Source organism: Corvus kubaryi, unplaced genomic scaffold (assembly GCF_017639235.1).
Source record: "Corvus kubaryi isolate FWS band 111438036 unplaced genomic scaffold, C.kubaryi_AGA036_p1.0 72, whole genome shotgun sequence".
NCBI classification, from domain to species: domain Eukaryota; kingdom Metazoa; phylum Chordata; class Aves; order Passeriformes; family Corvidae; genus Corvus; species Corvus kubaryi.
In genome coordinates, this window is record NW_024582060.1 from 1,107,088 (window position 1) to 1,130,312 (window position 23,225).

The 23,225-nt window shown below is 50.1% G+C and overlaps 2 protein-coding genes across 4 annotated transcripts in view; one reads left to right on the top strand and one right to left on the bottom strand.

The window, feature by feature from the left end:
- Positions 1-23,225, bottom strand: part of CACNA2D4 (calcium voltage-gated channel auxiliary subunit alpha2delta 4) — a 122,077-nt gene that overhangs the window by 26,019 nt on the left and 72,833 nt on the right. The window lies entirely within an intron of this gene.
- LRTM2 (leucine rich repeats and transmembrane domains 2) lies at positions 1,768-21,331 on the top strand. 3 transcript variants are annotated; one of them, XM_042050154.1, is made up of 5 exons: positions 7,581-13,197; positions 14,011-14,162; positions 14,670-14,831; positions 18,552-19,142; positions 20,635-21,331. In XM_042050154.1, the coding sequence occupies exons 3-5, from the start codon at positions 14,765-14,767 to the stop codon at positions 21,087-21,089; spliced, it is 1,113 nt and encodes a 370-aa protein (XP_041906088.1). In that variant the 5' UTR covers positions 7,581-13,197; positions 14,011-14,162; positions 14,670-14,764; the 3' UTR covers positions 21,090-21,331. The 3 variants fall into 3 exon arrangements, with proteins under 3 accessions (XP_041906085.1, XP_041906088.1, XP_041906087.1); XM_042050151.1 differs by lacking the exons at positions 7,581-13,197; positions 14,011-14,162 and adding an exon at positions 1,768-2,561; XM_042050153.1 differs by lacking the exon at positions 14,011-14,162 and having other exon boundaries at positions 7,585-13,197.

The window sequence follows — 23,225 nt, forward strand, 5'->3', positions numbered from 1 at the left end:
CAGAGAGATCTTAGCCCCGGTTGTAAATCCTTGCTTCTGCCCAGGAGGCATAAGTAGCACATACCCAGCCTGGACAGAGCTGCCTGCAACGTGACGAGGAAGAAAACCTGGGGGGCTGCACTGGTGGCCAGTGGCAGGGACAAAAGGTGGAAACTACTGGTAAGAACTGTAAGAAACTTTCAGACATTCAGGTGACCTGAGTAAGACATGGGAGGTGAGGAGAAGCAGGCCACAATCAACCCCCCCAGTGCTAGTAACAGTCATCTGGGCATCTTCACACTGCTGGTGAGGTCAAGGAGAAAGGAGGAAAGCAGTGATTCAGTCTGACATAAGGATGATGCTATAGCTCAAGTGAGAGGGGAAAAACTGGAATAAACTCCTCTGTGCTTGTTCCAAAGAATAACAGATTGTTAATGAGCCTTTTTGCTCTGGTGGCAAAGGGTAAGCTGCATCAGTGGGGAAGATCTGAGGTCCATGAAATGATGAGTGGCCGCTGCAGAGTCCCCAGAGAGACCATGGCTAATAGTTCTATTCCTACTCACATGCAGGAGACCTGTGCCACTGCAGCACCCCGGCAGTGCAGTAGAACAGGAGGACAGGCGGTCCTGAACACCTTGCACAGGTAGGCGTTGCTTCCCTGTGTTGATATGGTACCCCAAGCTGTGCACGACTTCCCACCCTGCCTGCAAAGCCATGGCTGCAGAGGGCCCTCTCTGGAGCTGTGCACTGCCATTCATCATGGAGATCAGAGCCGTCCCCTCCACCTGTTCATCCCTCTGTTGAGCACGCCTGCTTCATTAGCTCATCCTCTGCTTGCCTCTCTTTCTGCCTGCAGTCTCTGGCTTCTCTCTTTGATTATCCATATGTTGTTCTCATAAGGAGCTTTCCCCAAGATTTAATTCTTGGGCCTGCTGCACAACAAAAAGGCATAACAACGAGTCTCAAGATTGCATCCCGCAGAGTGCTTATCAAGATTTACCTTGCCATTCACAACCTGTTTTTGTGGCAGCTGGTCCAGCAGTTAAATAAAACCTGTGATTCAAATGGAAGGTACCAGAACAGCAGAGCAGCCATGCCCATACTACCCATTTGCATTCTCCATTCCCTATTTCTGAAATATTTGTATTTTCCCTCTTGAGTCAGTAACCTGAAATTTTACTTTGAGTCCTCTAAAAATTTTACTTAAAAAGATAACTTCCAGACAAATCAAAATGAACAAAAAGCCCAAATTGGCCTGTTTATTACACTGGACCTGACAGAAGGGGCAGTTTAAGTAGATCAGCAAAAGAGTAATTCTTGCAAATGTGAGCTACTGAGGTCCTCATCAAGATGGAGAAAGGCAAGATAGGAGTCTGATTTTGGGAGGGAAGGCTACAGGAGCCCACGGGAGAGCACAGAGGGAATCCTAACAGAGGCAGTGGGCTGGATTTGGCTGCTTACAGCACCCCTGTACTAGCAGGCTATGTCAGGGAGGGCAGGGAATGCCTGTCACTGATGGATGTTACCACACCTGACACGTGCGCCGGACCTATGGCTGAGCACAGTCTCTGCTGCACACAAAGTTCAGGGGAATAAACTGTGGATCTTTCACCCATTCCCCTCGTCCCAGCCCCCTCCTAACAGCACCCCTCAAGTTTTCCCTGAATCCCTAAGGAAACAGACACAGGATTGTGCTGGCTGCCGTGGGCACCTCTCAGTTAAGTCTCCCTGTTGGATGCGCTGCCTCCCCACCGCCGTCTCTGGAGCACCAGCGGGAAGGGGCTGCCTTTCTCCCAAGCCCCCCGGATTCTCCCCCGCTGTCTCCCCATCGCTGCAGCCGCTCGCCTCGCTCCCATACAAAAGCCAGGGCTCGTCCCTTCTCATCCCGACGCCTTTCTCCCTGAGTTTATTGTCATCAGCCGTAGCAGGCGAGAGATGAAGGGAGGGGAGGAACTGTTTAGCTCGGTGCCTTCTCTTGTAACCTGTCCCTGACCAATCTACCTCCTGAGGGGCTGTGGGGAGCTCCTCCCGCCTGGCATCTCCTCACCCCTCCTCGAGCCCCTCGGCTCCTGGCACGCGGAGAGGGATGGCAGCAAGGGCGGGATGAGGGAGAGAGACGGACTGACAGCAACTGCCCTTTCTCCAGGATGCGTTGAACGGAATGAAAACCTCCCGAGCTCCTTCCTCCGGGTGTCTGGGAGCAGATCCTGCCTGCCTGGCGGGGTGACTCCTCTGCACTGTCTGTGCGCGTTCCTGTGCGTGTGCTGCTGCCATCGCAGATGTACCCCCAGCTGTCACTTCACCGCGCACAGTCGCTCCCTCTCCCGCCTCTCTCTCTCTTTCTCTCTCCCCCTATTTATTATTTACGGAGGATTACAGTCCCTTTCCCACGCTGTCATCTCGCTGTGCGGCTCCTCTGCCCTCCACGCGAGGCAAGCGGCTGGCTAGGGAGGGCTCCTGCCAGCTAGGGTCCAGCTGCGAACAGAGGCACTTTCTGCTGGATTTGCTTTGGGATTGTACCGGGTCAAGAGAGCTGGAAGAGCTGCCGTTCTCACAGGAGGGTCCCTTCCAGCCTGACAGAGGTAAGTAAAGACGTCTCCCTTTGGCGTTTTTCCCCATCCCCAGCTAAGCGAGGTGAGCGGAGCTGCCCCCAGGAAGCGGCTTCCCCGGGGAGGAGAGTGTCAGGCAGGGGCAGCGCTGTCTGCCAGACAGCTCAGTGCAGGAGGCTCCCTTGTGCGAGACTGTCGGGCAGCGACTTCCCCCGTAAAGCAGAACGGCAAACCTGCTGCAGAGGTTGCTGGTTCCAGTCCAGTTTCAGTGCAGGCAGACAGGAGCAACTTCTCCCAGCTGAGAATGGCACCGGCACCTTTCCTTGCGCCACGGGCGGCTCCAGGTGCGGCTTTGAGGCTGAGAGCTCGGTGCTGGGGTCACCCCGTACCGGGCAGCTCCTGCTGAGCCCTGCCTTTTGTCCCCTCCTCGGGGCTCTCAGAGGGGTCAGCATGAGAGGTGCCACTCGCCTGACCTGTGATGGCTTTGCTGGCTATCATTTTGGACTCGGCTGTCTAACAACAACCTAAAATGGAGAAGTACGGACCAAAATTGAACAGGTTCAGCACTCAGTACACAGCTTTAGGATCGGGGCGGGGGGGGGGGGGGGGGGTATGTGTGTAAGTGTGTGGGTGTGTGTGCTCACAGACATGACCACAGGACACCAAGTGAAGGATGCCAGATCACAAGCAGAGCCAAAAATAAGTCCCAAGTTGCTTTCAGCATCTCTGCAGGCTGAGTCTGTGATTTCTGAACTTTTGGGTGGAAGGCACAGCACTGAGGGGGGTGGGTGAAACACAGCACAGAGAAGCTTCACAGCCTTTTCCAGCCCTGACTGGGAGGAAGGGGTGAGAATGAGCCCCAAATGAGCCGAGGTGAAGTGCACTATGGATAGGGGTGTATCTGTAAGCGTTAGCCTCTGTGTGTGTGTGTGTGCACATACATACGCATGCACAGACATGTGCACACATACATCCCACACAGGGCATTCTGCCCCCTCCTCCTCCCTCTGCCTGACCAGTTTATTACCGTCCCTGCATCTCCTGCTAATTATGAAAGACTCGTTAAACTGGAGCTCTCCCGATTTGGGGAGAGAGGATATTTGAAGCTGTTGCTCCAACCAGGTCATGACCAAGCTGGGCCCCAGGCCCACCACGTGGACTGTCAGGTAACCTGAATGTGCCACATCCAGCACAGCCCTGATGGGAATGGCAGCGAGCAGGATACAGCACTGCTCTGCTGCTGGTGTCTGACCTGCCACTCAAGGATGGAGAGAGAAATTAAGATCTCATTTGGGGAAGGATTGGAGTAGCTCCTATTGCAGGGTTTAGAGAAGGAAACCCTTAAAAGACAGGGGAACCCTTAAAGGCACTCAGCGACTTGTCCCAAAGCAAGGGACCTTTCTAGCAGTGAGGAGAAGAGAGCCTTTCCAGAACTGCAAACAATTTTTCTTCCGAGCTTTGTCACTCAGGTCTGTTGGGGGAGCAGGGGGGTTGGATCTTCCTCTAACTGCTGTGGGCAAACAACATTTGCAAGGGAATTATTCCACATGAGCGAAAGGCTTGCGGGAGTTGTCTCCCTGTCAGACATCAGTGCTGCCTCTGTTAGTGCATCCTGTCCACTTGGAGGAACGATGGTAAATCCTGAGCAAAGGAGCTGCTTGCAAAGAGAAAGGGGGGAAGCCTTCTTACGTAATTTTTATACCAGATCATAGCTTTACCCTTTCCTCCAGCCAACTGAATGTCACGTGCTAGCAAGGTGCACTCTCAGCTCAGGTATCTTTAAGAGTTACTCCAGATTCCTGCCCTTCCTCTGGCTTTTTTTAAAGCCTGATGCAGAAATGATTTTCTAGGCTCTTCTGCACCACAGAAGCCTGATGAAGGCAGACCTGTGTCTCAGTAGGGCTGGGAGGGTCAGCAGCAGCATGGGGCCATAAGGATACCTCAGCAGGAGCATTCAGGGAGCAACAGAGGCTGGAACAGGATGGGGAGAGGCTCAAGCCTGTGGGAGGGCATTTCTGGCTAGTTCTTCGGTGACTCTTCAGCACTTGCCTGCTGCTGACTCAAAAGACAGAGCAGGCAGTTTCCTTCACTTGCCATGTTTGGTTACAAGCAGCTGCTTACACTGCTTGACAACTGTCCCAGTCCTGGGTGGCTCAAACCATAACTCAAACGACCATACTGGGATGCTGCTGCCAGCTGGCTAATGCTTCAGCGTGCTACACCACGACACACGCTCAGCTCTCAGTGGAAAGAAGCAGGAGTGGGAGTTCTGGGATGTTCCTCCTGCTGCAGGGAAATACCTTGTCACACAGACCTTATTCCTGCTGTGGCTTTACTAAAATGCTGGTTCACAAAAAAGCTTTCTGTGACTGAGGGTATGATAACAGCAAGAAGATGTACATTTTTTTCTAGAAACCAGTTCAATTCCAGACTCGAGAGATGGAAGGAAAAGTTGCTTCACCTGTGAGGGGTTGGATTATGTGAAATATATTATTCGCATTGCAAAAACAAGCAGTTGAAAGTTAGGAAATGTTGCTACTGGAGGCAGCGTGCCACTTGCATGGTGTTGCAGTCCTGACTGGTGGGATCACGTGCTGTATTTCCATGAGCTGCTTCATCCAGGGTACTGGCTACATGGTGCTCAAGGAGTGAAGCAGGGGGCTGTTATTTTTTTTTGGGTACTGCAAAATGCGTGCCTGTTTTATTTGTTTACTGCCTGCCAAGCAAGCCCTGCAGGCAATACATCACTATTCATTGTCTTGTGGTGTTCTGAAGATGTTAGCTGCTACAGTTGCCTTGTAGCTGATGATAGAGGATTTATGCTCCTGATGAGGCAAGAGACAGAGTGGTTGTTTTCCTGGCTTTTGAAGGGAAAAGAGACTTCCCCTTTTAGCCACACGGGGAAGGAGCAGCAGGTGCAGGGCCAGAGCCTGGGACCTCTTGGCTCTCAGTGCTATTGAGTCCTCAAGGCTGTACCAGTTTGCTGGCTAAGCTGCCAGCATTTTGGAAAACAGCTGCGAGTGTTCAGCAGTTCTGCAAAATGGCCCCTAGGGTCTTGTGTTGGGCACCCGCAAAATTAGGAATGTACAGACTGTGGCCTCCTGCCAAAACTGTGGTTTAATATTTAATTCTGACCATACAAAATAGCCTTATTTATTACAGCATCCTCATTGTTAGCTCGAGTATCGTGTGTCCTTTGCACTGAGTATGGGACGGGGTCCTGTGAAAAAAGAAGCAGTACTTGGTCGGGTAAGCAGTGCTGCGCTGCATCCACACAAGTGGCTGAATGAAGGCTGGGCAAGTATAAGCTCACGTTAAAGTCCTTGGCTTTGCAAGCCTATTTTATCATATGGCAAATTTTTTCTTCTTTTCATGAGAATGACACTTAATTGGTTATTTTTTTATGAATGGGAAAACAAGAGCCTGTCTGTTATTTATGCCCTGCAATGCCCCATGCCCATCACAGGAAGAACTGAGACTTAAATTTACAGCAAAGCCGCACAAGCCAGAACTTCTCGACTGACTGCAAGCAAAAGCTGTTACTTGGAAGACATGCTCTGCTACCACGCTCCTCCTCCCTTCAGGGAGGCTGGGAAGATTTCTTCCCCATGAACCATGCCCTCACACAAGGGATAGAAAAGGAAGACCTCACCCTGAGTCTGGAGATGAGCTGTTAGAGGCAACTTGCCCTGGCACTCATCTCTTGGGCTCCCTTCCCACTCCTGCTGAGACTCTCTAGAGCCAGTGCTGCCCAAAGCAGGGTGTGGTGCTGCTGTGACTGTGCTGTGAGAGACCTGTGCAGGGGCAGAGGGGTGAAGGTGTGCCCTGCTCTCCACACCACTCCCATCTAGTGATTTTGATGGGATGTGAACTTTGCCACAAAGGCGTCTCTTCTGTGCCTGCAAACCCTGTAGAGAACTGAAGTCACATCAAATTTGCAGACCTTCCTCAGCCTCGGCAAGCCCTGCAGCATGAGGCTGTGGGCTGTGTGCTAACCCACATGCATCCCAAGATCCTGGCTGGAGCTCTGGGTTGTGAGAGCTGCCACCACATCTTGTTGAGCTATGGGCGATGTTCCCAGCTTGTAAAAAGCGTAACTGTGTCTCAGAGACCCGCAGGCACCCTTGGAGCTGAAGGCAGCAGCCCAGATCCAGTTTGAGTGGACTTTGCAGGGTTGCTCTGGGAAGGTGATGGGGGCCAATGGGGCAGCAGAACAGCTCCAGGCTCTTGCAGACAGCACCAACACCCTTGTGCCACAGTGGGAACCAAGTGAGACAGATCCCTGCAACTCACTAAGGCAGAAAAAGGCCTCCTTCAGAGTCCAGTACAAATGCATGGTGTGGGAATGATGAGAGCCAGCCTTTCCTCGGGAGGTTTGCCAGGAGCTGTGTGCATGCTGGGACACCAATCCCCTTATGATAAGAGCTGAGAGGATTTTTACTGCCAGCATCTTGTGCTCTGCCCCACCACTGTGCAGGCATGGATGGTCCCTGCCCCTCTGGACATGCCCAGGGCACAGCCTCGTGAGACCTTAGTGAAGTTCTTCCCTTGTTCCAGTGTCTCTCTCTCCTCCTGCTCCAGCTGCCAGAGTGACAAGCCACTACCCTGGCAGCCAGTGGTTTCATTTTGGGAGTCTGGCACCCAGGGAAGCACAGCCAACGTGGGGAGTGAGCAAAAGGAGGAGGGATCCGAGGGATTCTCTTGCTCAGCAGCCTGGGTGGCAGCAGTTCATCACCATGCTCTCGTCTTCACCGTAAGAAAGAAAGAGCAACAAGAGTCGAGTACAAGGAAGACCAGTGAGCTCAAGGGCCCAGTGTATTTCAAAGTGCAGGCTTTGAAAAAAGCAAAGCCAGTTTTTGGGCTGATGCAGACATGAATGATGGGAAACAAGCAGCTGTGGGGCATTTTGTGTGCAAGGGATCACTCAGGCTTGCAGAAGCTTGCCTCATTTTTGGAATGAGAAATCACAAGGAGAAAGGCTTATGGCTGAAGTGCCTTGACCTCCGTAAGATGTGAAAGGGGCCTCTTGGTATTGATCTGGAAGCCCCTTGATTTGGCAGTCTGGTCATGCTGTTCAGCACACATCTGGCCTAGTGCTCCAGGGACAGAGCTTATATTGATTACAAACCTACATTTTCCTATCTTGCAGCTAAATTGATGCACCTCCATCTACTATTCTGTGCATGTAAATGTATCTCTTATCTCAAGACAGACTGGCACCTTCCCTCTTAAAGATCTGCTGCATCCTTTGACTCTAAATAAGAGACCCAGGGAAGGTATTGGGCCATGTCCAAATTCCTGAGCCCTCAGAGAATCCTTCACAAATGTGGGCCCATACATACCTTCCTTCTTGAACACCACCTGAACAAAAACAAGAAAGAGAATCCTTTGGGATTCAGAGCACTGTCCAACCAAGAAGTGCAGGAAATACCTGTGTGCACAACAGTGATGGGAATGAGGACCAGAGAACCAGGATTCTCCCACCAAGCTGTCTTCTCTCCCTGCAACCTTTTCCTGGTTGTACCACCCACCCACACCCCCGGGGTAGGCTTGCCAGGAAGGGGAGAGAGCATTTTAAATGCCAGTGAGCTGGAGGATGCTCGTGGGGTGTAGAGGAGGAACTGGGAGCAGAAGGTGCCTCCCTCAGACCTGCCAGGTCAGGAGCAGCTGCAGTCCTTCTGTCAAGGGACCGAGCGAAAGGATTAAGGGCCTGAGCTACCACTGACCATGGGATTAACCCCTGCAGGAAATTAAAGTTGTAGAGGAGGCTCTTCACTCCACAGCTGAGAGAAAGAGAAAAACTGGGATCTGGAATAGAACTGGCAGGGCTGGTGACAAGCCACCACCCACAGCCAACTGTTCCCGGCTGGATCAGAAAATGTTATCTCAACCTCCATGTAGAACCCCCCTCCACATCTCACTTGGTTACCAATTTTTGCCAACGGTGTGAGAACAACAAAAACATCACCCTGTGGCAAGAAAAAGAGGAGGAAACTGGGTAGTCGGCTCACGTGTCCCTCCTCTGAGCCCCTCTCCCACTCCCTCACCCGCTTCCCTTCTCAGCTGCCTCCGTTTTGCAGGGAGGAAACATGCACGTGGTCTGTCGCGTTCAGCAAGACTTGGAGAAGATGCTGGCACACACATGGCTGGATTTCTTCCTGTCAGCTGCCCCCTCAGCTCTCCTCCTGCTGCTGCTCTGGGCCTCCTCCATATGCCGCACTCTCACTGTGCTGGGACTTTCCTGTCACTCCTGGTTGGATATCCCGGTCTCTCCACCTGCTTCCACAGCTTCCCAAGGAATTCCACATCTCCACAGCAATCTGGGTCTTTCCCAGCAGTGCTACCCTCCCTGTCTCCCCTTCCGATGCTCTGTATTTCTCAGAGGATTTGCTGAGGCTTCATGCCCTTGGTGTTTCCAGCTCCTCCAGAATTTCCCAGTCTCATTATTGTGCATTGGTCAGGGAGGCTTGGGAAGCAAATAGTGTTTTCTGCTTAAGGTATGGAATGAGGTATCAAGAAAACTGGCCTCTCTCCTGTTTTTGCCACAAGCCTTCAGGAAAACCTGGCTAAAAATCCTTTATTCTGTGTAACTTTGAAAAGGCCTACAAATACTCTTTGCAGGACAGGAGAGCATTTACAAGCCCAAGTGCAAACGCTGCACTTGATAGCTTTGAAAATCCTGAGTGAGTGAGGAAGTGCTGTGGACTAATGATGAACTATCAAAAGCAAGGCAGCTGAAATTTCAGCCAGCCAAAATCAGCAGCCAGTTTTACCTGCATCATAGTTTACTCCTCCATAAAATGGGGATAAAGTTGATCTTTCTTGGAGGGTCCTGGGGAAGAAACATTTTTTACCATCAACATATTTGCACTTCAGAGGTGCCCACATTGCCAATCCAAAAATCAGAAGCTTTTTGACCTTTTCACATCACAGAGAAAAGGGTGAGGTTTTTATTCACACCAGGCCAGGAATGTGGCATAGTCCCTTACAAGACCAAGTGGGTTTTACACTTTTTCTACTCACTTTACAGCTTTCTGTATGAGGTGTTTTGCTTAGCTGTGATTGATCACTGCAAGTCAGAGGGCACTATTTCTTCTGCAGCTGTGTTTCTCGTATGAATTTAAAATGTGCTTTCCATTGATTGTGACAGCACAACACTAATGAATCTCGAACACATGTGTTAATAAATCAGCAAGTGCTGCAAATGAAGCCCCCAGCTCTTTAGCGTGGAAGCTCACTGGGGCAGTGACACGCACTGGATCTTTCCACTTACCTTTCCAGTCCTGCTGAGCTTCTCTGCCACCTCTGAGTGCTTTTGCATTCCAGAGAGGACAAATGAGGGGCTGCCACTGAAACAAAGTGACCTCTTTCGATCGATAATTTGCACAACTAACAGGTCTGTTGGGGGACCAAGAATGGGTGAGGTCTCCATGCCATCTAAAGCCATTCGTGCTGTAGTAGTCAGGCCACACAGATTATGAGTCTCTGCTGTCAATTGTCCCTCCAAGGGCAGATGAAGGAGAATGCATAGAACAACATGCTTTGGTCACTAAATGCTGGGGTACCACTGTCCCCCTCCATTATGGGGTGATAGCAATAAAACATGAATCCTAAAAGCAACAAGGAAAGGGGAAGGAAAGAAGATAATCGCCTTAAAGTGTCCTCCATGCCCTCCCTCATGCTGCTGCTTTTCTGATAAAGGCTAAAGCAATTCAGCACCAGAAAGGGGAAAGGGACTTTGCCATCAAGGAGAGTGTGGGGGAGGGATGAAAAGTCTGTGCACACTTTCTGATAATTTATTGCTGGCATCTGTTGCAGTCTCTGCTACCCACCCTTCTGTAATATAGGTCACCCACATGCCCTGCCAATGCTCATAAGCCAGGCTGTTAACGGAGTCTGATCCCTCAGCCATGATCCAAGGGTTAGTGCAAGGGACTTGGAGAGATAATCACAGACAGAGGTTGCTGGACTCTGTTTGTGACAGTGTCTCATCCTAGTGACACAGTCACCTGTGTCTCCAGCTTCAGTGGTGGTGTCTGGAGAATGGGATAGATTTATCCACCTACCTAGAGCAGAGGCACTACCAGCTCTTACCTCAACCTTACTTCTGGGGGCCATTAAACACAAAATAACACCACCTACAGCTACAGTAAGAGCCATTCACAGAGCACATGGCAAGCTTTGGATAGAAGGTGACACGGAATTGGGAAGAGTTACTAAGCCAGTGTGTGGATGCAGTAAACTGAAACCCTCCCCGCCCTCCTAGCATGATCCTTGGGACCTTCCCCACAAAAGCTACGGCTTTGGAGTGATACTGCAAACATTACCAGTGTCTGGGCACAGAGAAGCAAGCACGAGGCAGGAATAGTGCCTGCTGTAGATTTTAGGCCCTGGCAAGGGCTGCAGAGTCATTACAATCCCCTTTTTTCCCTCCCCCTGCCCCCAGCAGTAAGGTTTGCTGTTCAATCTAATTAGGGGAATCCTCATTAGAGAGTCCTCTAGAGTCTGACAGCAGGCCAAATGTCCAAGTGGCACTTCAGCTCGGTGTATTTTTGGCCACTGGAGCCCATGGGCCAGAAACGGATGATTTCATTTTTGTTGCTTTGAGCTGAAACTAAAAAAGTTGTCTTTTACTGTCCTATTTGAAACAGTAATAAGAAAAGGCCATCACCAGCCCCACAGGCTACCCTGTTTTCTCCAGAATCTGGAAAGACATTCAACTCCAAGCACATGGAAGAAAGCTCTGGACACCGTGCCCCATGGATCATAGGGCGTTCAGTTGACATGTTGCTCTAGGGAGAAGGAACCATCTAGAAAGCCCATGAGAAAGACTAATGCCTGGTTTGTGGAGCCCTTGGGTGACTTCAGAGCATTCAGAGCTTCAGCAGCGCTGACCAGCCTTGAGCCCCCAAACCCAAGCAATGCCAGGCAAGTTCAGAAGAGATGGCATGGTGCCTCTCTTGTTGAGCTGGGGGCACACAGGGAGCACTCCTAGGTCTGGCAGAGTGCTTGCTGCTGGAAAAATCCCTGACTGTCAGGCTGAAAGCAGCCAGACAGATCTGGTGCTGCTCTGCAGAGGCTTGAGGTGTGGGCAGGTGCTACTTGCCCCAAGATGACACGTTCCCAGTGCGGCACTGGCAGTGAGCGCAGTTGGCCTGGTGCTCCGCAGAGCAGAAGGCATCTCTTGGGCCACAAGAAAACTGCTAATTAAGTCAGAATTCAAGACAAGCCAGAGGAAATCTTTAAAAAAGAAACTCTTAAAAATCCTCTCTGCCTCCTTGCTCTCTCCTGACTGTGGAATATTAATCACTAAGGGTATAATGTTCTTATGGGCAGTAGATGCATAGGAGAAACTGGTTTTCTTCTGGATCCTTGGAATTTAAATTTCTCCATGAACGTACTTCTTCAAGGTATAAATGCAGAAGCCCATTGACCCTCACCCTTCAGCAGCCAAGAACCTCTACGTATTCCAAATCTACTGCTCTGCCACCTGGGCATATGTTATGCTTGGAGAAGCAGGCAGCTTTGTGAAGACACGGAGGTTAATAAATATGGGTTACAGAAGAGTCCCCGGCACATGTGCAAGCCCAACTCTGTGCACACACTTGTAAATGTAAGCTAGGTTGGTGACTCTGTGCATTTGTACATGAAGGTGGCTGCTTTTAAGTCTTGGAAACACGTGTATGAGTGCACACAGGGTGGCTGCTATCTATGGAGTATGGCATATATGTGACATGCTTTAAAATAATCTCGGGTTTATCAAGGCCCCTCCATCTTTGTGCATGTTGCAGCGCAGGAGACAGCATTAAAGCCTGAACAGGTGTTAATCACTATGCACTGTAATAAATTCTAAACATAGGGAAAAGGCTTATTTATACATGGCTGCTCCTCCCACCCTGCACTCTCTGCTTGAGCCTTGGTGCTGCTTGAGGGAAAGAGGCGCCCATGAGGTACCAGAAATGAGTGCAAGAGCTGGACCTGCCAGAGCAGAAGGAGCTGGGGGTAGAAACCCTGACCCTGTCCCCATCCTCGTGCCTGGGTGTTCCAGCCTTGCCCTCGGCCCCCCACCGTCGCCTGGGGATGGCGTGGATGGATTGCACAGGGCACGGTGGGAGAGACACCAGTGCATGGCCTGAGCGGGGGCCCGGGCTGAGGGGACACTGAAGAGGGAAACCGTGTCACAAAGCACCCGAGGAAGCTGGTTTTGGTTTGTTTTTTGTTTTTTGGGTTTTTTTTTTTAATTGCTTAGCCCCCCTAATTGGAACCAAGCCAGCTGATACAGATGGGGTGTTACAAAACAGAGCCAAAAGGCAAGAGCACAAGGAACAGAGCTATCTATAACCCTGACAAAGTTAGACGGAGTGAAGGTGGGGAAAGAGGGAAAGGCAGAGCATGGCAGGCGGCTGCCCCTGATGCTGAGAGCAAGGACGTGATCATTTGGCAACAGGATTTGGAGCTGATCGACTGGCGCTATCCAGCAGGCAGATAAGGCTCTGTGGCTGTCAGCTTAACTCTGCCGTTTATTCCAGTGCTGTAGGGAGTTAAATAGAGCACACGGAAAGCTTGCTGCTGGGGAGTGAAAGTCAAGGAGGGAGAGGGAAGGAAGAGGCTGTAATTGGGCAGTGTCCGGGGAGTCGGGTGGAAGTGGCTGCAGGCAGAACCCCTCCAGGTAAGTGCTTGTGGCTTTTCATCCTCCTTTTCGATATGGACAGGTGGGGACAGGAGACTTCAGGGGTGGCATTTAGGATGGAGACGTTTCTATGGGGGAGGCTGAAAGTCTCCTCAGTGAGGTCGAGCGCAAGCACCAAATGGGGACAGCTATTTGTTGCAGCTTCTCCTTCAGGGGGGACTGCAGGGAAAGGGCTCCAGCTCAGTTTGGGGAGTGGGGGGCTGCAGCGGATGAAGGCTGAATTGGTTTCTGTACCATGAGAGGTATTTGGTGCATTGGCATTTAGGTAAATGATCTAAACAGCCTTGCAAATGTGCTAGTCTAGGTACTGAACCTGCTCATAATTTTCATCAAGATGCTAATTTTAATATCTCCTGGTGGTTTACATTCCCATATAAAATAAATCAGTCCTGGGAGCCTGGGGGAGGGTAGGCACCTGGCACGTGTGTGGGGAGAGAGTCCTGGTGGCAGTGCAGCACCCAGCTAAAACAGCCGCTATGGATGTTGTCAGAGCCCCTCAGAGGGGATGGAGAATGGCTTATTTCTGTACTCTGGTTGAAATGTGTCCATCTAACTGCTGCTACGACTGTGGGTGGCACGTCAGAGAGTACGCAGGGGGACAGAAGGGTTCGTGGTGTTTTCATTTTTCCTGCCTCCTTGTATCCAAAAGGGAAGCAGGAGGGAAGTTGAAACCTGTTGTCAGTCACTTATTGTCAGGGGAGAGTTTATGGTCTTTGGGTTTCTAATTAAACTGAGGATTTTTCCTTCTACTAATTAAGATGCAATTCCTCTCTTTTCAACACTCCCACTCAGTCTCCCCCGCCTCAGGTCCTTCCTTCTCCTTCTCCTCCGAGGCTCGCTCGCTCTTCAGCTCCTGCAGTTGCTGCAGTGGGAAATCCCCAAGCTGAAGCTGTGCTGCTCTAGCCACCACATCCATTTTACCTTAAAACAGACAGGAAGTGCTGGTAGGGAATACGGCATGGGGGGGTGTGGTGGAGTGGGGGGAGGAGGAGGGGGGAGAGAAGCAGCTTGGCAGCCGCTGGTGCCCAGCTCTCAGTGAGCCTGAGCCGTGCGTCAGGCAGAGGATGCACAGGTGGCACCAGCCTGCATGGAGGCGACAGGAATGAGCCAGAGTCTGCTGCCCTGGCAGGGTCACCTTAGCAATTCATCAGGTTAACCTTGAGCATGAGGCTAATGTAGCTACCATGGCAGGCTATTCAAGCACAAACTTCTCTCTGGCACTTAGGTGAATCAGGTTTTATTTCTGCACCGTGAGGTTCAAAATGAATTAATGTTGCGCCTTCAACGTGCTGCACCTCCTGGAATATCCCCCGTTTCTCCTCCAAAACAGAACTGATGCCTCAAAGGCAAAACACTCATTGGGGAGGGGAAAGGACAGCACTGAGCTCAGCCCCGTGTGCTGCACCCAGGGAAGTGAATCTCATCCGCTCTGCTCTGCTTTCCCACTCCAGGATCTGGCAGGCAGGCTACAAGGTCATTCCTTCTCCCTTTGGGGCCGTGTGCCAGGCTGGCTGTTGGATGTGAAGGCACACTGGAGAAGACAACGATGCTGCCTACAAGTGCTGGCCACCGGTGGAGGAGCAGGTTCCTCATGAGCTGGCAGGAGGCTTGTCGTAAGTAATGCCTGCTCAGGTACCAAGTACAGTATTCCTGTTTGTCAAAGGGAGTGGGAAGAAAATAGGTCACATCAGGGTTAAGAACAGGGGAGAGGGACAGCTAAGAATGGAGATGTTTGAACTAATTCCTGATTCCTTTAGAGGCCAGGCTAGCTGGGAGGGAGAGTGATATTCTAAAGCTGAAGATGGGCTTAAAGTGGGACAGTGAGTGATGATTGCTTCTGAATTCCAGTGGGCCTGGCAGGTGAGAAACAGCATGACAGACACCATTGCACAAACATCCACCCCAAACAGTTCTCAAATCAGTATCCTGTAAGCTGCAGACTCCTCTCTGTGGCTGGGGTTTATACACAGGCTGCTGAGCAAGGCTCCCAGCTCTTCACAGCAAAAGTCATGACAGATCTTAGAAGGACATGCAGGATGTGAAGGCAGAATTCTCCTACTGGGCACTGCCACATGTAGTGAAAATCAAAGAGTAAATAAAGAAGCTCCCTTTCAAATTAAATTGTAAATGTTCAGCCTGTGCATATTCCCAGTGGACTGGGGCAGCTGCTACAGTACCCCTGAGTGCAGAGCAGGCACTGCTGGGGTGATGTGGGGCTTCTGGGAGTGTATCTGCATCTCAGAGAAGCATCTGGGGACCACAGCTGAGTAAAGGGGACACTTGGAGCGTGTCCCTCACTACTGCATGCCCAGGCACCAAGTAGGTCTGTGGTTTCCCTTGTTCCAGTCCTCCTGATCCCATTTGGAGCTGCAGCTGTAAGAAGCTGGGGGAATTATTTCCTTCCCCAGAAAGCAAGCATCTTTGTAATCCATCCTCACAGACTAGACTGTATAAATAATTTGTAATGAAAGCTACTGAGTCTTGACTTAATCTGATATACCTGGATCAGCTTTCTTCCACCTACTAGAGTCACCAAACACCCCACAAAGTAACTTCATCTTCCCCAAACACAAAACCACTTATTACTCATCCTTCTGTAGGGCTGGAAGTTGGCTTCAAGTTCTGTCTATTGCTTCCCTGGCTCCCTTTCCTGTAGAGCTGCATCCTAACCAACGCAATGAATTCCCTGGCCTCAGCTCACATCCTCGTGGATGTACTTCTTGCAGGGAAATGAAAACAAAATCAGACTTTCTCTTCTCTGTGTGATTTTAGTAAAATATTTCCAAAAGCATACAGCAATATATGGGTAACAACAAGACATTTTTGGCATATCCTACATGGCTGCAGAAGCTTGGCATAAATCCATTTCCTGAACATAACCACAGCCAGCTGCCTGAGACTTTGTTCCTGCCAGCCACTGCCAGCATACACACTGGTGGAACCCCACAGCCACCCAGTCGGCGCCGGAGGCGGCCAGGCATTCTGAGAGATAAGCCCTGAACAGAATGCCACCTGTATAGCATTACACACGGGCTGCTCTTGCCTTTCTTGGTGTACAAAGCAGCTAAGTGTTATCTCATCATCACAGCTGCCAATCTATTATTAATACTGGGCTTTTGTTAAGCATCCAGGAAAAGACGGGGTCACTTGAGTGACTCATGGCTCTTTCCCTTCCCCACTCCAGCTCCCATTCTTTTAATTCTCTCCCTACAACAAGAGTGTGACGTAGTCGGAACAGAATTAAATATCAGCCAGCCAGTCAGTACCTGTACTGCAGTAGTCCATAGGCCATGATCTACTTTCATGGCACTTTCTGCTGTGGGCCCCAGCCTTTGCATGACAAGAAAGCACAGAGGTGCTCAGGGTAAAGCTTTGTCTTGCATTTCACCACAAGGATCCATAATTCTCCTTAAAAGAGCACATTTATTGGCATGGCCTGGGCTGATGTACACCTGAGATCTCAACTGTAGGACAGTAAAAAATTATTGAAGAATTGCAAAAGAGGGATGAAATAACAGAGGACTGACATATTATCTCTGAACATTCATCCCTTGGTCTTTGATAAAGTCATATAGCTTAGGATTCAAACTGGATAGCTCTCTTTAGACCACCAGTCCATGAATCTGCCAATTTGCACAAGGATTGCTGGGAACACAAAACCTGCCCTATGCAGGATGACAGGGTTGGAGTATGAAGGCACAACACTGACAGAAGCAAAGTCGCTATACAAAAATGTGCTGTGGGTCAGATTAAACTCTAGAGAGTGGCACAAGGGAGGAGAGGAAGAGCACAGCTGACTGCAAAGCTGCTCCAGGCAGACCTTCTCCAGAGCATGGGTCTCCTTTGGCTCCCTCTCTTGTGGCAGTCCTTTCTCAATGCCTTTAGGATTAAGAAGCCAAACACCTGCTTGTTGGTTCTTTGAAGAAAAGCAGGACAGAAGAACCTGATTTCCGGTTCAGGAGGGAATGGTGAGACAATAAATGCATCCACTTTAGCTACTGTTCACCTCTAAAAAGACTCTACCAACCCAAGTGACTGCCTTCTCTGAAGAAAAGTGAGAAAGGGAGAGGACAGGCATGATGTACAGACAAACCTGCTTCAGTTTTAGTCAAATGCTCAAACTTGTCACCTTAAAAACCGCGAGGGAGCTGAATTTGCTTCCCACACTGAAGAATAGTGGAATTCATTGTGCAATCTCAATTCCACAAAAGGCATTAAGATGAAGGATGCAAATGTTTTACATTGTCTGCTTAAACATAACTCCCACTCCTCTAATGACAGGAGGCACAAAGCTTGCTTTCTTGTTGATAATGCTTCTTTGTCACAAAAATGAGAGTTTGAAAAGCCACCGGCTCCCAGGGAAAGTTGGTAACCAGTGCCACTGGCAGGATCTGGCCCCATGTCTGGAATCCAGAGCAGCTCTAAAGAAATGCTGATTTGTGGATTGTCCGACCTTAACTTTGAGATAGTGCAGGAGAAAGGGGGTGTGTGTGTTAACCCTTTCCCTGACACTCCTTTTGCCAATTACCAACTTACACTTCTTTTCCTCGTTCCATTGCTGTGGGCAATTTTGGTCAGAGGAGCTATTTTGGGGCTATTGCTATGGGATTCGGGAACTGTTTTGAGAGCAATGGCAAGAACCAGGTGTCCAGTGATTTAGGGACTCCTTGTTACTTTTTAGCGGTTTTCTTGCTCATCCCTTTGTAATGTAATGTAATTCATTAAAAAGTGGACACAAGGCCCATATGACACACTGTGAATATGCTAAGCAAATGATACCGTGATTTAGAGTCTTAGATCTGAGTCTTATCTATCACAAATATTAAGATTCAAACTGCAGGAGCACATCTGAAATGTAGGTTGCTTTATTTTCATTTTTCTTAAAAGCTTTTTAATAACATATCTATTCCTGAAAAATTGGAACTTCTTAAATATACCTGGTCCCTCGTCTCTCTACCTTGACTGTTTAGAAAGAGTTGTCCTTTATCAGAGGTGACACCTCCCACCACTCTCTGCTCCATTCTCCTCTGACAGGTACCAGTGCTCCAGTGTCTCTCGGCAGAGCCCTCTGGGATGCACTGTTCTGACTCCATTGTGAAACTGGAAGGATATTTACTTGCTTGTTCATTAAAAAAAAAGGCTAAGAGGAAAGTCATGCTGTCAGGATGCAGGCCAGCAGTAAAGGGATGTAGCTGTGAGGAAAGTCATTACACTGCAGGGCACTGCAGTGAAGAGCCCTGCTGTGAGGGCTGTGCTGTAGTCGGTGGTGGGTGAGGATGGGAAAGCACTCGTCTAATCCATGCCCTCTTTCTTCCCTGCTTTTCACCTACCAGTGCTTGGCTGCTGGCTCTCACTATGTGCTGCTGAGTCCTTCTTTGCTTGTCCTTCCTCCTGCAAGTGTAACAGTGGCAACCTGGAAGTGGACTGTAGTGGCTTGGGCCTCTCTTCCATTCCCTCAGACATCCCCACGAACACCAGGACCTTCCTCTTTCTCAACAACAAACTCAGCATCCTGCCAGGAGCAGTGTTTTCCAACCTCTCTGCTCTACAGAGGCTGGATCTATCCAACAACTTCTTGGACCAGCTCCCTCAGAACATCTTCAGTGACCTGGGGAACCTCACAGAGCTCCAGCTGAGGAACAACAGCATCCGGGCCTTGGACAAGGACCTGCTACAACACACGGCCCTGCTGCGCCAGCTGGACCTCTCCATCAATGGCCTGGCCCAGATTCCTTCGGGCATCTTTGACGACCTGCCTGCTCTCCGCTCCCTCTCTCTCAGGTCCAATCGCCTGCAGAGCCTAGACAGGGTGACCTTCGAGCCTCTAACCAGCCTGCAGCAGCTCCAGGTTGGGGATAACCCCTGGGAATGCGACTGCAACCTCCGAGACTTCAAGCACTGGATGGAGTGGTTCTCCTACCGAGGTAGGTGCTCGCGCTACGGGAGGCAGGTGGAGGAGTGCTGCTGTGCCATGGAAAGGCAAACAAAGGCAGGCAGGGGAGAAACAGGAGCAGATACAACTGGCAGGTCAGGCTGACCTGAGTGACAGGTCTCAGCCAAAGCCAAAGAGCATGAGGACCCTGCTACAATTTAGTGCCACTGCACCTTCATATAGCAACACTGCCAGTCTATGAAGTCCTCAGCAGCCCTAGATCTCCTATTTCCTTGTTTTGTTTCTAATCTGAACTGTTACCTGTTTTTTTTAATCTTGAGAGAAGAAAGAACTTTCCTCAAGTAACATTAAAATTTTAGGATTATGAATTCACCTCACTCTTTCTGCCTAAAGAGAAGAAATGCTTTTCACACTCGGAAATAACCATCCCGTTCTCTTTCTTAAGATGAGAGAATTAGAAGTCAGATTTGGCTGTAAAGCATCAGGTTTGCTGCCAACAAAAGAACCCTAGGGAACAGTGACACTTAGGAAAAACACTGCAACTAATATTGGAGAACCCAACCTACAGCTCAAATTAGCAAGCCAGGCCCCAAGTCAGGCTGGCTATAAAATCATCATTTCAAACTCAGCAGTCTTTGACAAGTTTGTATTTCCAGATTTTCCTTGAAACACAGAAGACTAGAAAGGTACATGTCACTTATCAGGAATGCTGATGGGATGACATGCTTTCAGGAGCTGCAACTCAAAGAAAGATGGCACATTTTACAGGAATGACGATTGAGGGCTTGACCTTCTGTTTCTGGAACCAATGAGTAGGAAAGGGTCTCAAATCACGCGGATAGCAACAGTCAGCTGTCACATCCCTGCTGCTCACAGCCATGCTGCAAGGAGATTATCTCTGCCTATGGCTACACTGCAGTCTGAAATATGCATTTGTGTGAGCAGAATCAAACAAGCATATGAGTACCACTTTTCACTTTTTAAAAATTTTTTTTCTTAACTGCCACATCACAGTCAGTGCAAAGCACACAGACATAACTTTGCTCTTTTTCTCCCCTTCCAAAGAAGTTGCCCAAACTCATTCAAGCATTTGTTTCAACATCTGTCATTATTTTCACAGAGATGGATTAGTTGTCAGAAGATGAGATGTGTATCTGTTGTTTTTTTGAGAAGATACAGCCTGGTCCTATCTTTTTGCTTTAATTTCTTCTTTTTAAAAGTGGTTCTACTGACACTTACATAACTCACTAAACTGTATGAGGCTGACTTAAATGGTTTCAGAGGGCTTTCATATCTTGGCCTGAAAGATGCCTATGCAGATAGCATGTGCCAGGAGCTCTAGTGTCAAACCCAACCTAGGCAGAGGCACACTGGCCAGCTGACATGGTTGAAGCTTCTGCAGGGAAAATACTTTAGCAGGTGTGAATGGAGGCCCGTGAACTCACCCTGCCTGAGGATCTCACCCTGCTGCCTTTGTATGGGGATGAAGCTGTGATTCACCCCTGTTATCTCTATTGGAACAGGTGGGAAAATCGACCAGCTGGCCTGCACCTTGCCCAAGGAGCTGAAAGGAAAGGACATGCGGATGGTGCCCATGGAGATGTTTAACTACTGCTCCCAGCTGGATGACGAGAACAGCTCTACAGTGCTGGACAATACTGGCCCACCTTGCACTAAAGGAAGCCCAACTCCTTCCAAATCTAAATCAGGCCCAGAAACAGAAGTGGAGCCCAGTGTGGGATGCCCTCAGAAACAGCGGTACAGGCCTGTGAGCGTGCGCCGGGCTATTGGAACTGTGATCATTGCAGGGGTGGTTTGTGGCATCGTTTGCATCATGATGGTGGTGGCAGCTGCCTATGGTTGCATCTATGCCTCCCTCATGGCCAAGTACCACCGGGAGCTGAAGAAGAGGCAGCCACTCATGGGTGACACAGAGGGTGAACATGAAGAACAAAAACAAATCTCTTCTGTGGCGTGAAACTGTTCTAGGAAGGAAGGGACAGCGATGAAAAAAGGTACCTGAGAGCAGTCAAGCATGGGGTCCTCCCAAAATACATCTTCCCAGACAGACTGTGCTATTGCTCCACTCACCCAAGTAGTACAACATGCTTCTGGGGGGTCAGGGCACCTGGCTCAATTTCTTTTCCTCTGCCCCAGGCCCATTTTGTGCCCTTTCACCCTTGGGCCCTCCCAGACAAATAAAGTAGAGTCAGACCTCGAGTGCTTGCTGTGCCTCATGCCCTTGCACAGAGCTTCCCTCACATGCCTGCTGCAAAGGCAGCTGGCACCTTCTGGGAACCTGTGTCATCCTCTCAGCTTCGGTCCTGAGTCGTCCTGTACCCTGTCAAGAGTTCTCTGCAAACAGAGAGCAGCTGTGTGAAACCTTATGTGGGGAGCAGGGCACCAGAAGTGTCCGTGCCTCACTGTCAGGTCACTGCTGTTGTGTGACACTAAGTTGCTGCCTACCCTACAAACCAGTGCTGGCAAGATTACATCAGAAGGGAGGCAAGGTCCCTAGGGTAGGGCAACAGTCAGTGGGAGATTTCCCTTCTCACTTTTAGAGGAGGAAAGGTACCTGTATCACTCCAACACACTGCCAGGGAGCACAGTGTCCCTCTCTTTGCTCCTGGCCAAGTCCAAACCTTTGAGCTGACACGCACGTCACCTGCTGTAGGTGCACAGGCCCAGAGTCATCCTCCTGTACACACACACACTGACTCATTCTGATCCCAACACGCACACACGGCCAGTCCCGGTTCCAGGCATCCAGGCACCCCACCTGCCCATGCAGAGCTATCACACATGCCCATGCTGACCTGCCCTCTGCATGCAGCCATGGATACACTCAGCCACTTTACCTTACCCTGATCATAGTAGTGCGTATCGCCTTCTGCTTCAGACAAAAAACATACACACCACTGAGGAGTAACAAAAACATCTCAGCCATAGTGCAGAGCCAGTGGAAACTGGCAGGAGAGGGTGGGGAGAGGCAAATTTATTGAGATTACAGCACCAGTAAGTACACAGCATGAAAAAAAAAAAGAAAGTGTGTTCTTATCTATTTTATGTCTCCTCTGATAAATGGAGAGGGTAAGGATATGAAGCCTCCATTTAGAAATGTTTGACTGGCAGATCAGAAGTGGGTCATCAGGAAAGACTAGAGGAGGAGGTGGCTTACCAATCGTGTAAGCCGTGCTGAGTAGTGTGAGCCGAGGGGAAGGTGTCAGGGGAAGAAGTCGCACAACCCAGGAGCTGCCATGGCTGGCACAGGGGCCAGCACAGTGTGTGGAACAAGGTGATGCAGCCGGGGTGACCAAAAAAGAGTGCCAGAATTCTGGAGGGTGTTGAGGTGAAGGCTGGAACCTGGAACACAGCATGGCACTTGTGGGAGAGCCCAGGAAGGGTCTGGCACGGAAGGCAGCAGAGCCCACAGGCACTCCCTTCACCATCACTGGGGTGTTCAGTGCCACCCACAGCTGCACCCGAGTGTGCCCACACACAGAGCCGTGCACACTGCCACTGTCATGTAGGGTGACCTCCCCCAACCAGATTTTAAAGCCCTCAGACTGCAGTGCCTCCTATTAGTCTTAGCTCATTCTGACCTGACAGGGAAAAAAAAAAGTGAGAGGGGAAAAAAAAAAGAAAGGAACTCAACATAAGGACTCATTTTGTATCACTGGAAGTGGGATAAAATGCTGTCTCCAGGGGAGAGCGCACATTGCCATGGTAACCTGCTCTAACCCGTCACAGTGGGTATTCCTGGGCGCAGAAGATGACACCGGAGGTCGTGCATCCACAGTGCCTGTGGATGGTGTGATCCCTGCCATCAGGAAACAAGCTGGCAGCCAGCCCAGCTTTGCAGGGTGTTTCGCTAGCAACCTGTGTTCAGAGCCCTGCATGCTCTGCGGGTGGACCCTGCCAGGGCACATCACCTCTTCCACCTGCTCCATCTGAATCCCAGTGCCGTCTGACATCTCACAGCCCGCCTGCTCGCTGTGACTGGACCCCTGTGGAAGCAATGCACGCTGGCTCCTCACTCCTTCTGGTCCCAGGCAGGTGTTTGTACCGTCTCATGGGCACACGACATCATTAATCAAACCTGGAGTGGCAAAAT

Coding starts and splice junctions, on each gene's coding strand:
- LRTM2 (XM_042050151.1), top strand. CDS start 14,765: ATGCTGCCTACAAGTGCTGGCCACCGGTGGAGGAGCAGGTTCCTCATG. Junction 14,832..18,551: donor GAGCTGGCAGGAGGCTTGTC/GTAAGTAATGCC, acceptor TTCACCTACCAG/TGCTTGGCTGCTGGCTCTCA. Junction 19,143..20,634: donor GGAGTGGTTCTCCTACCGAG/GTAGGTGCTCGC, acceptor CTATTGGAACAG/GTGGGAAAATCGACCAGCTG.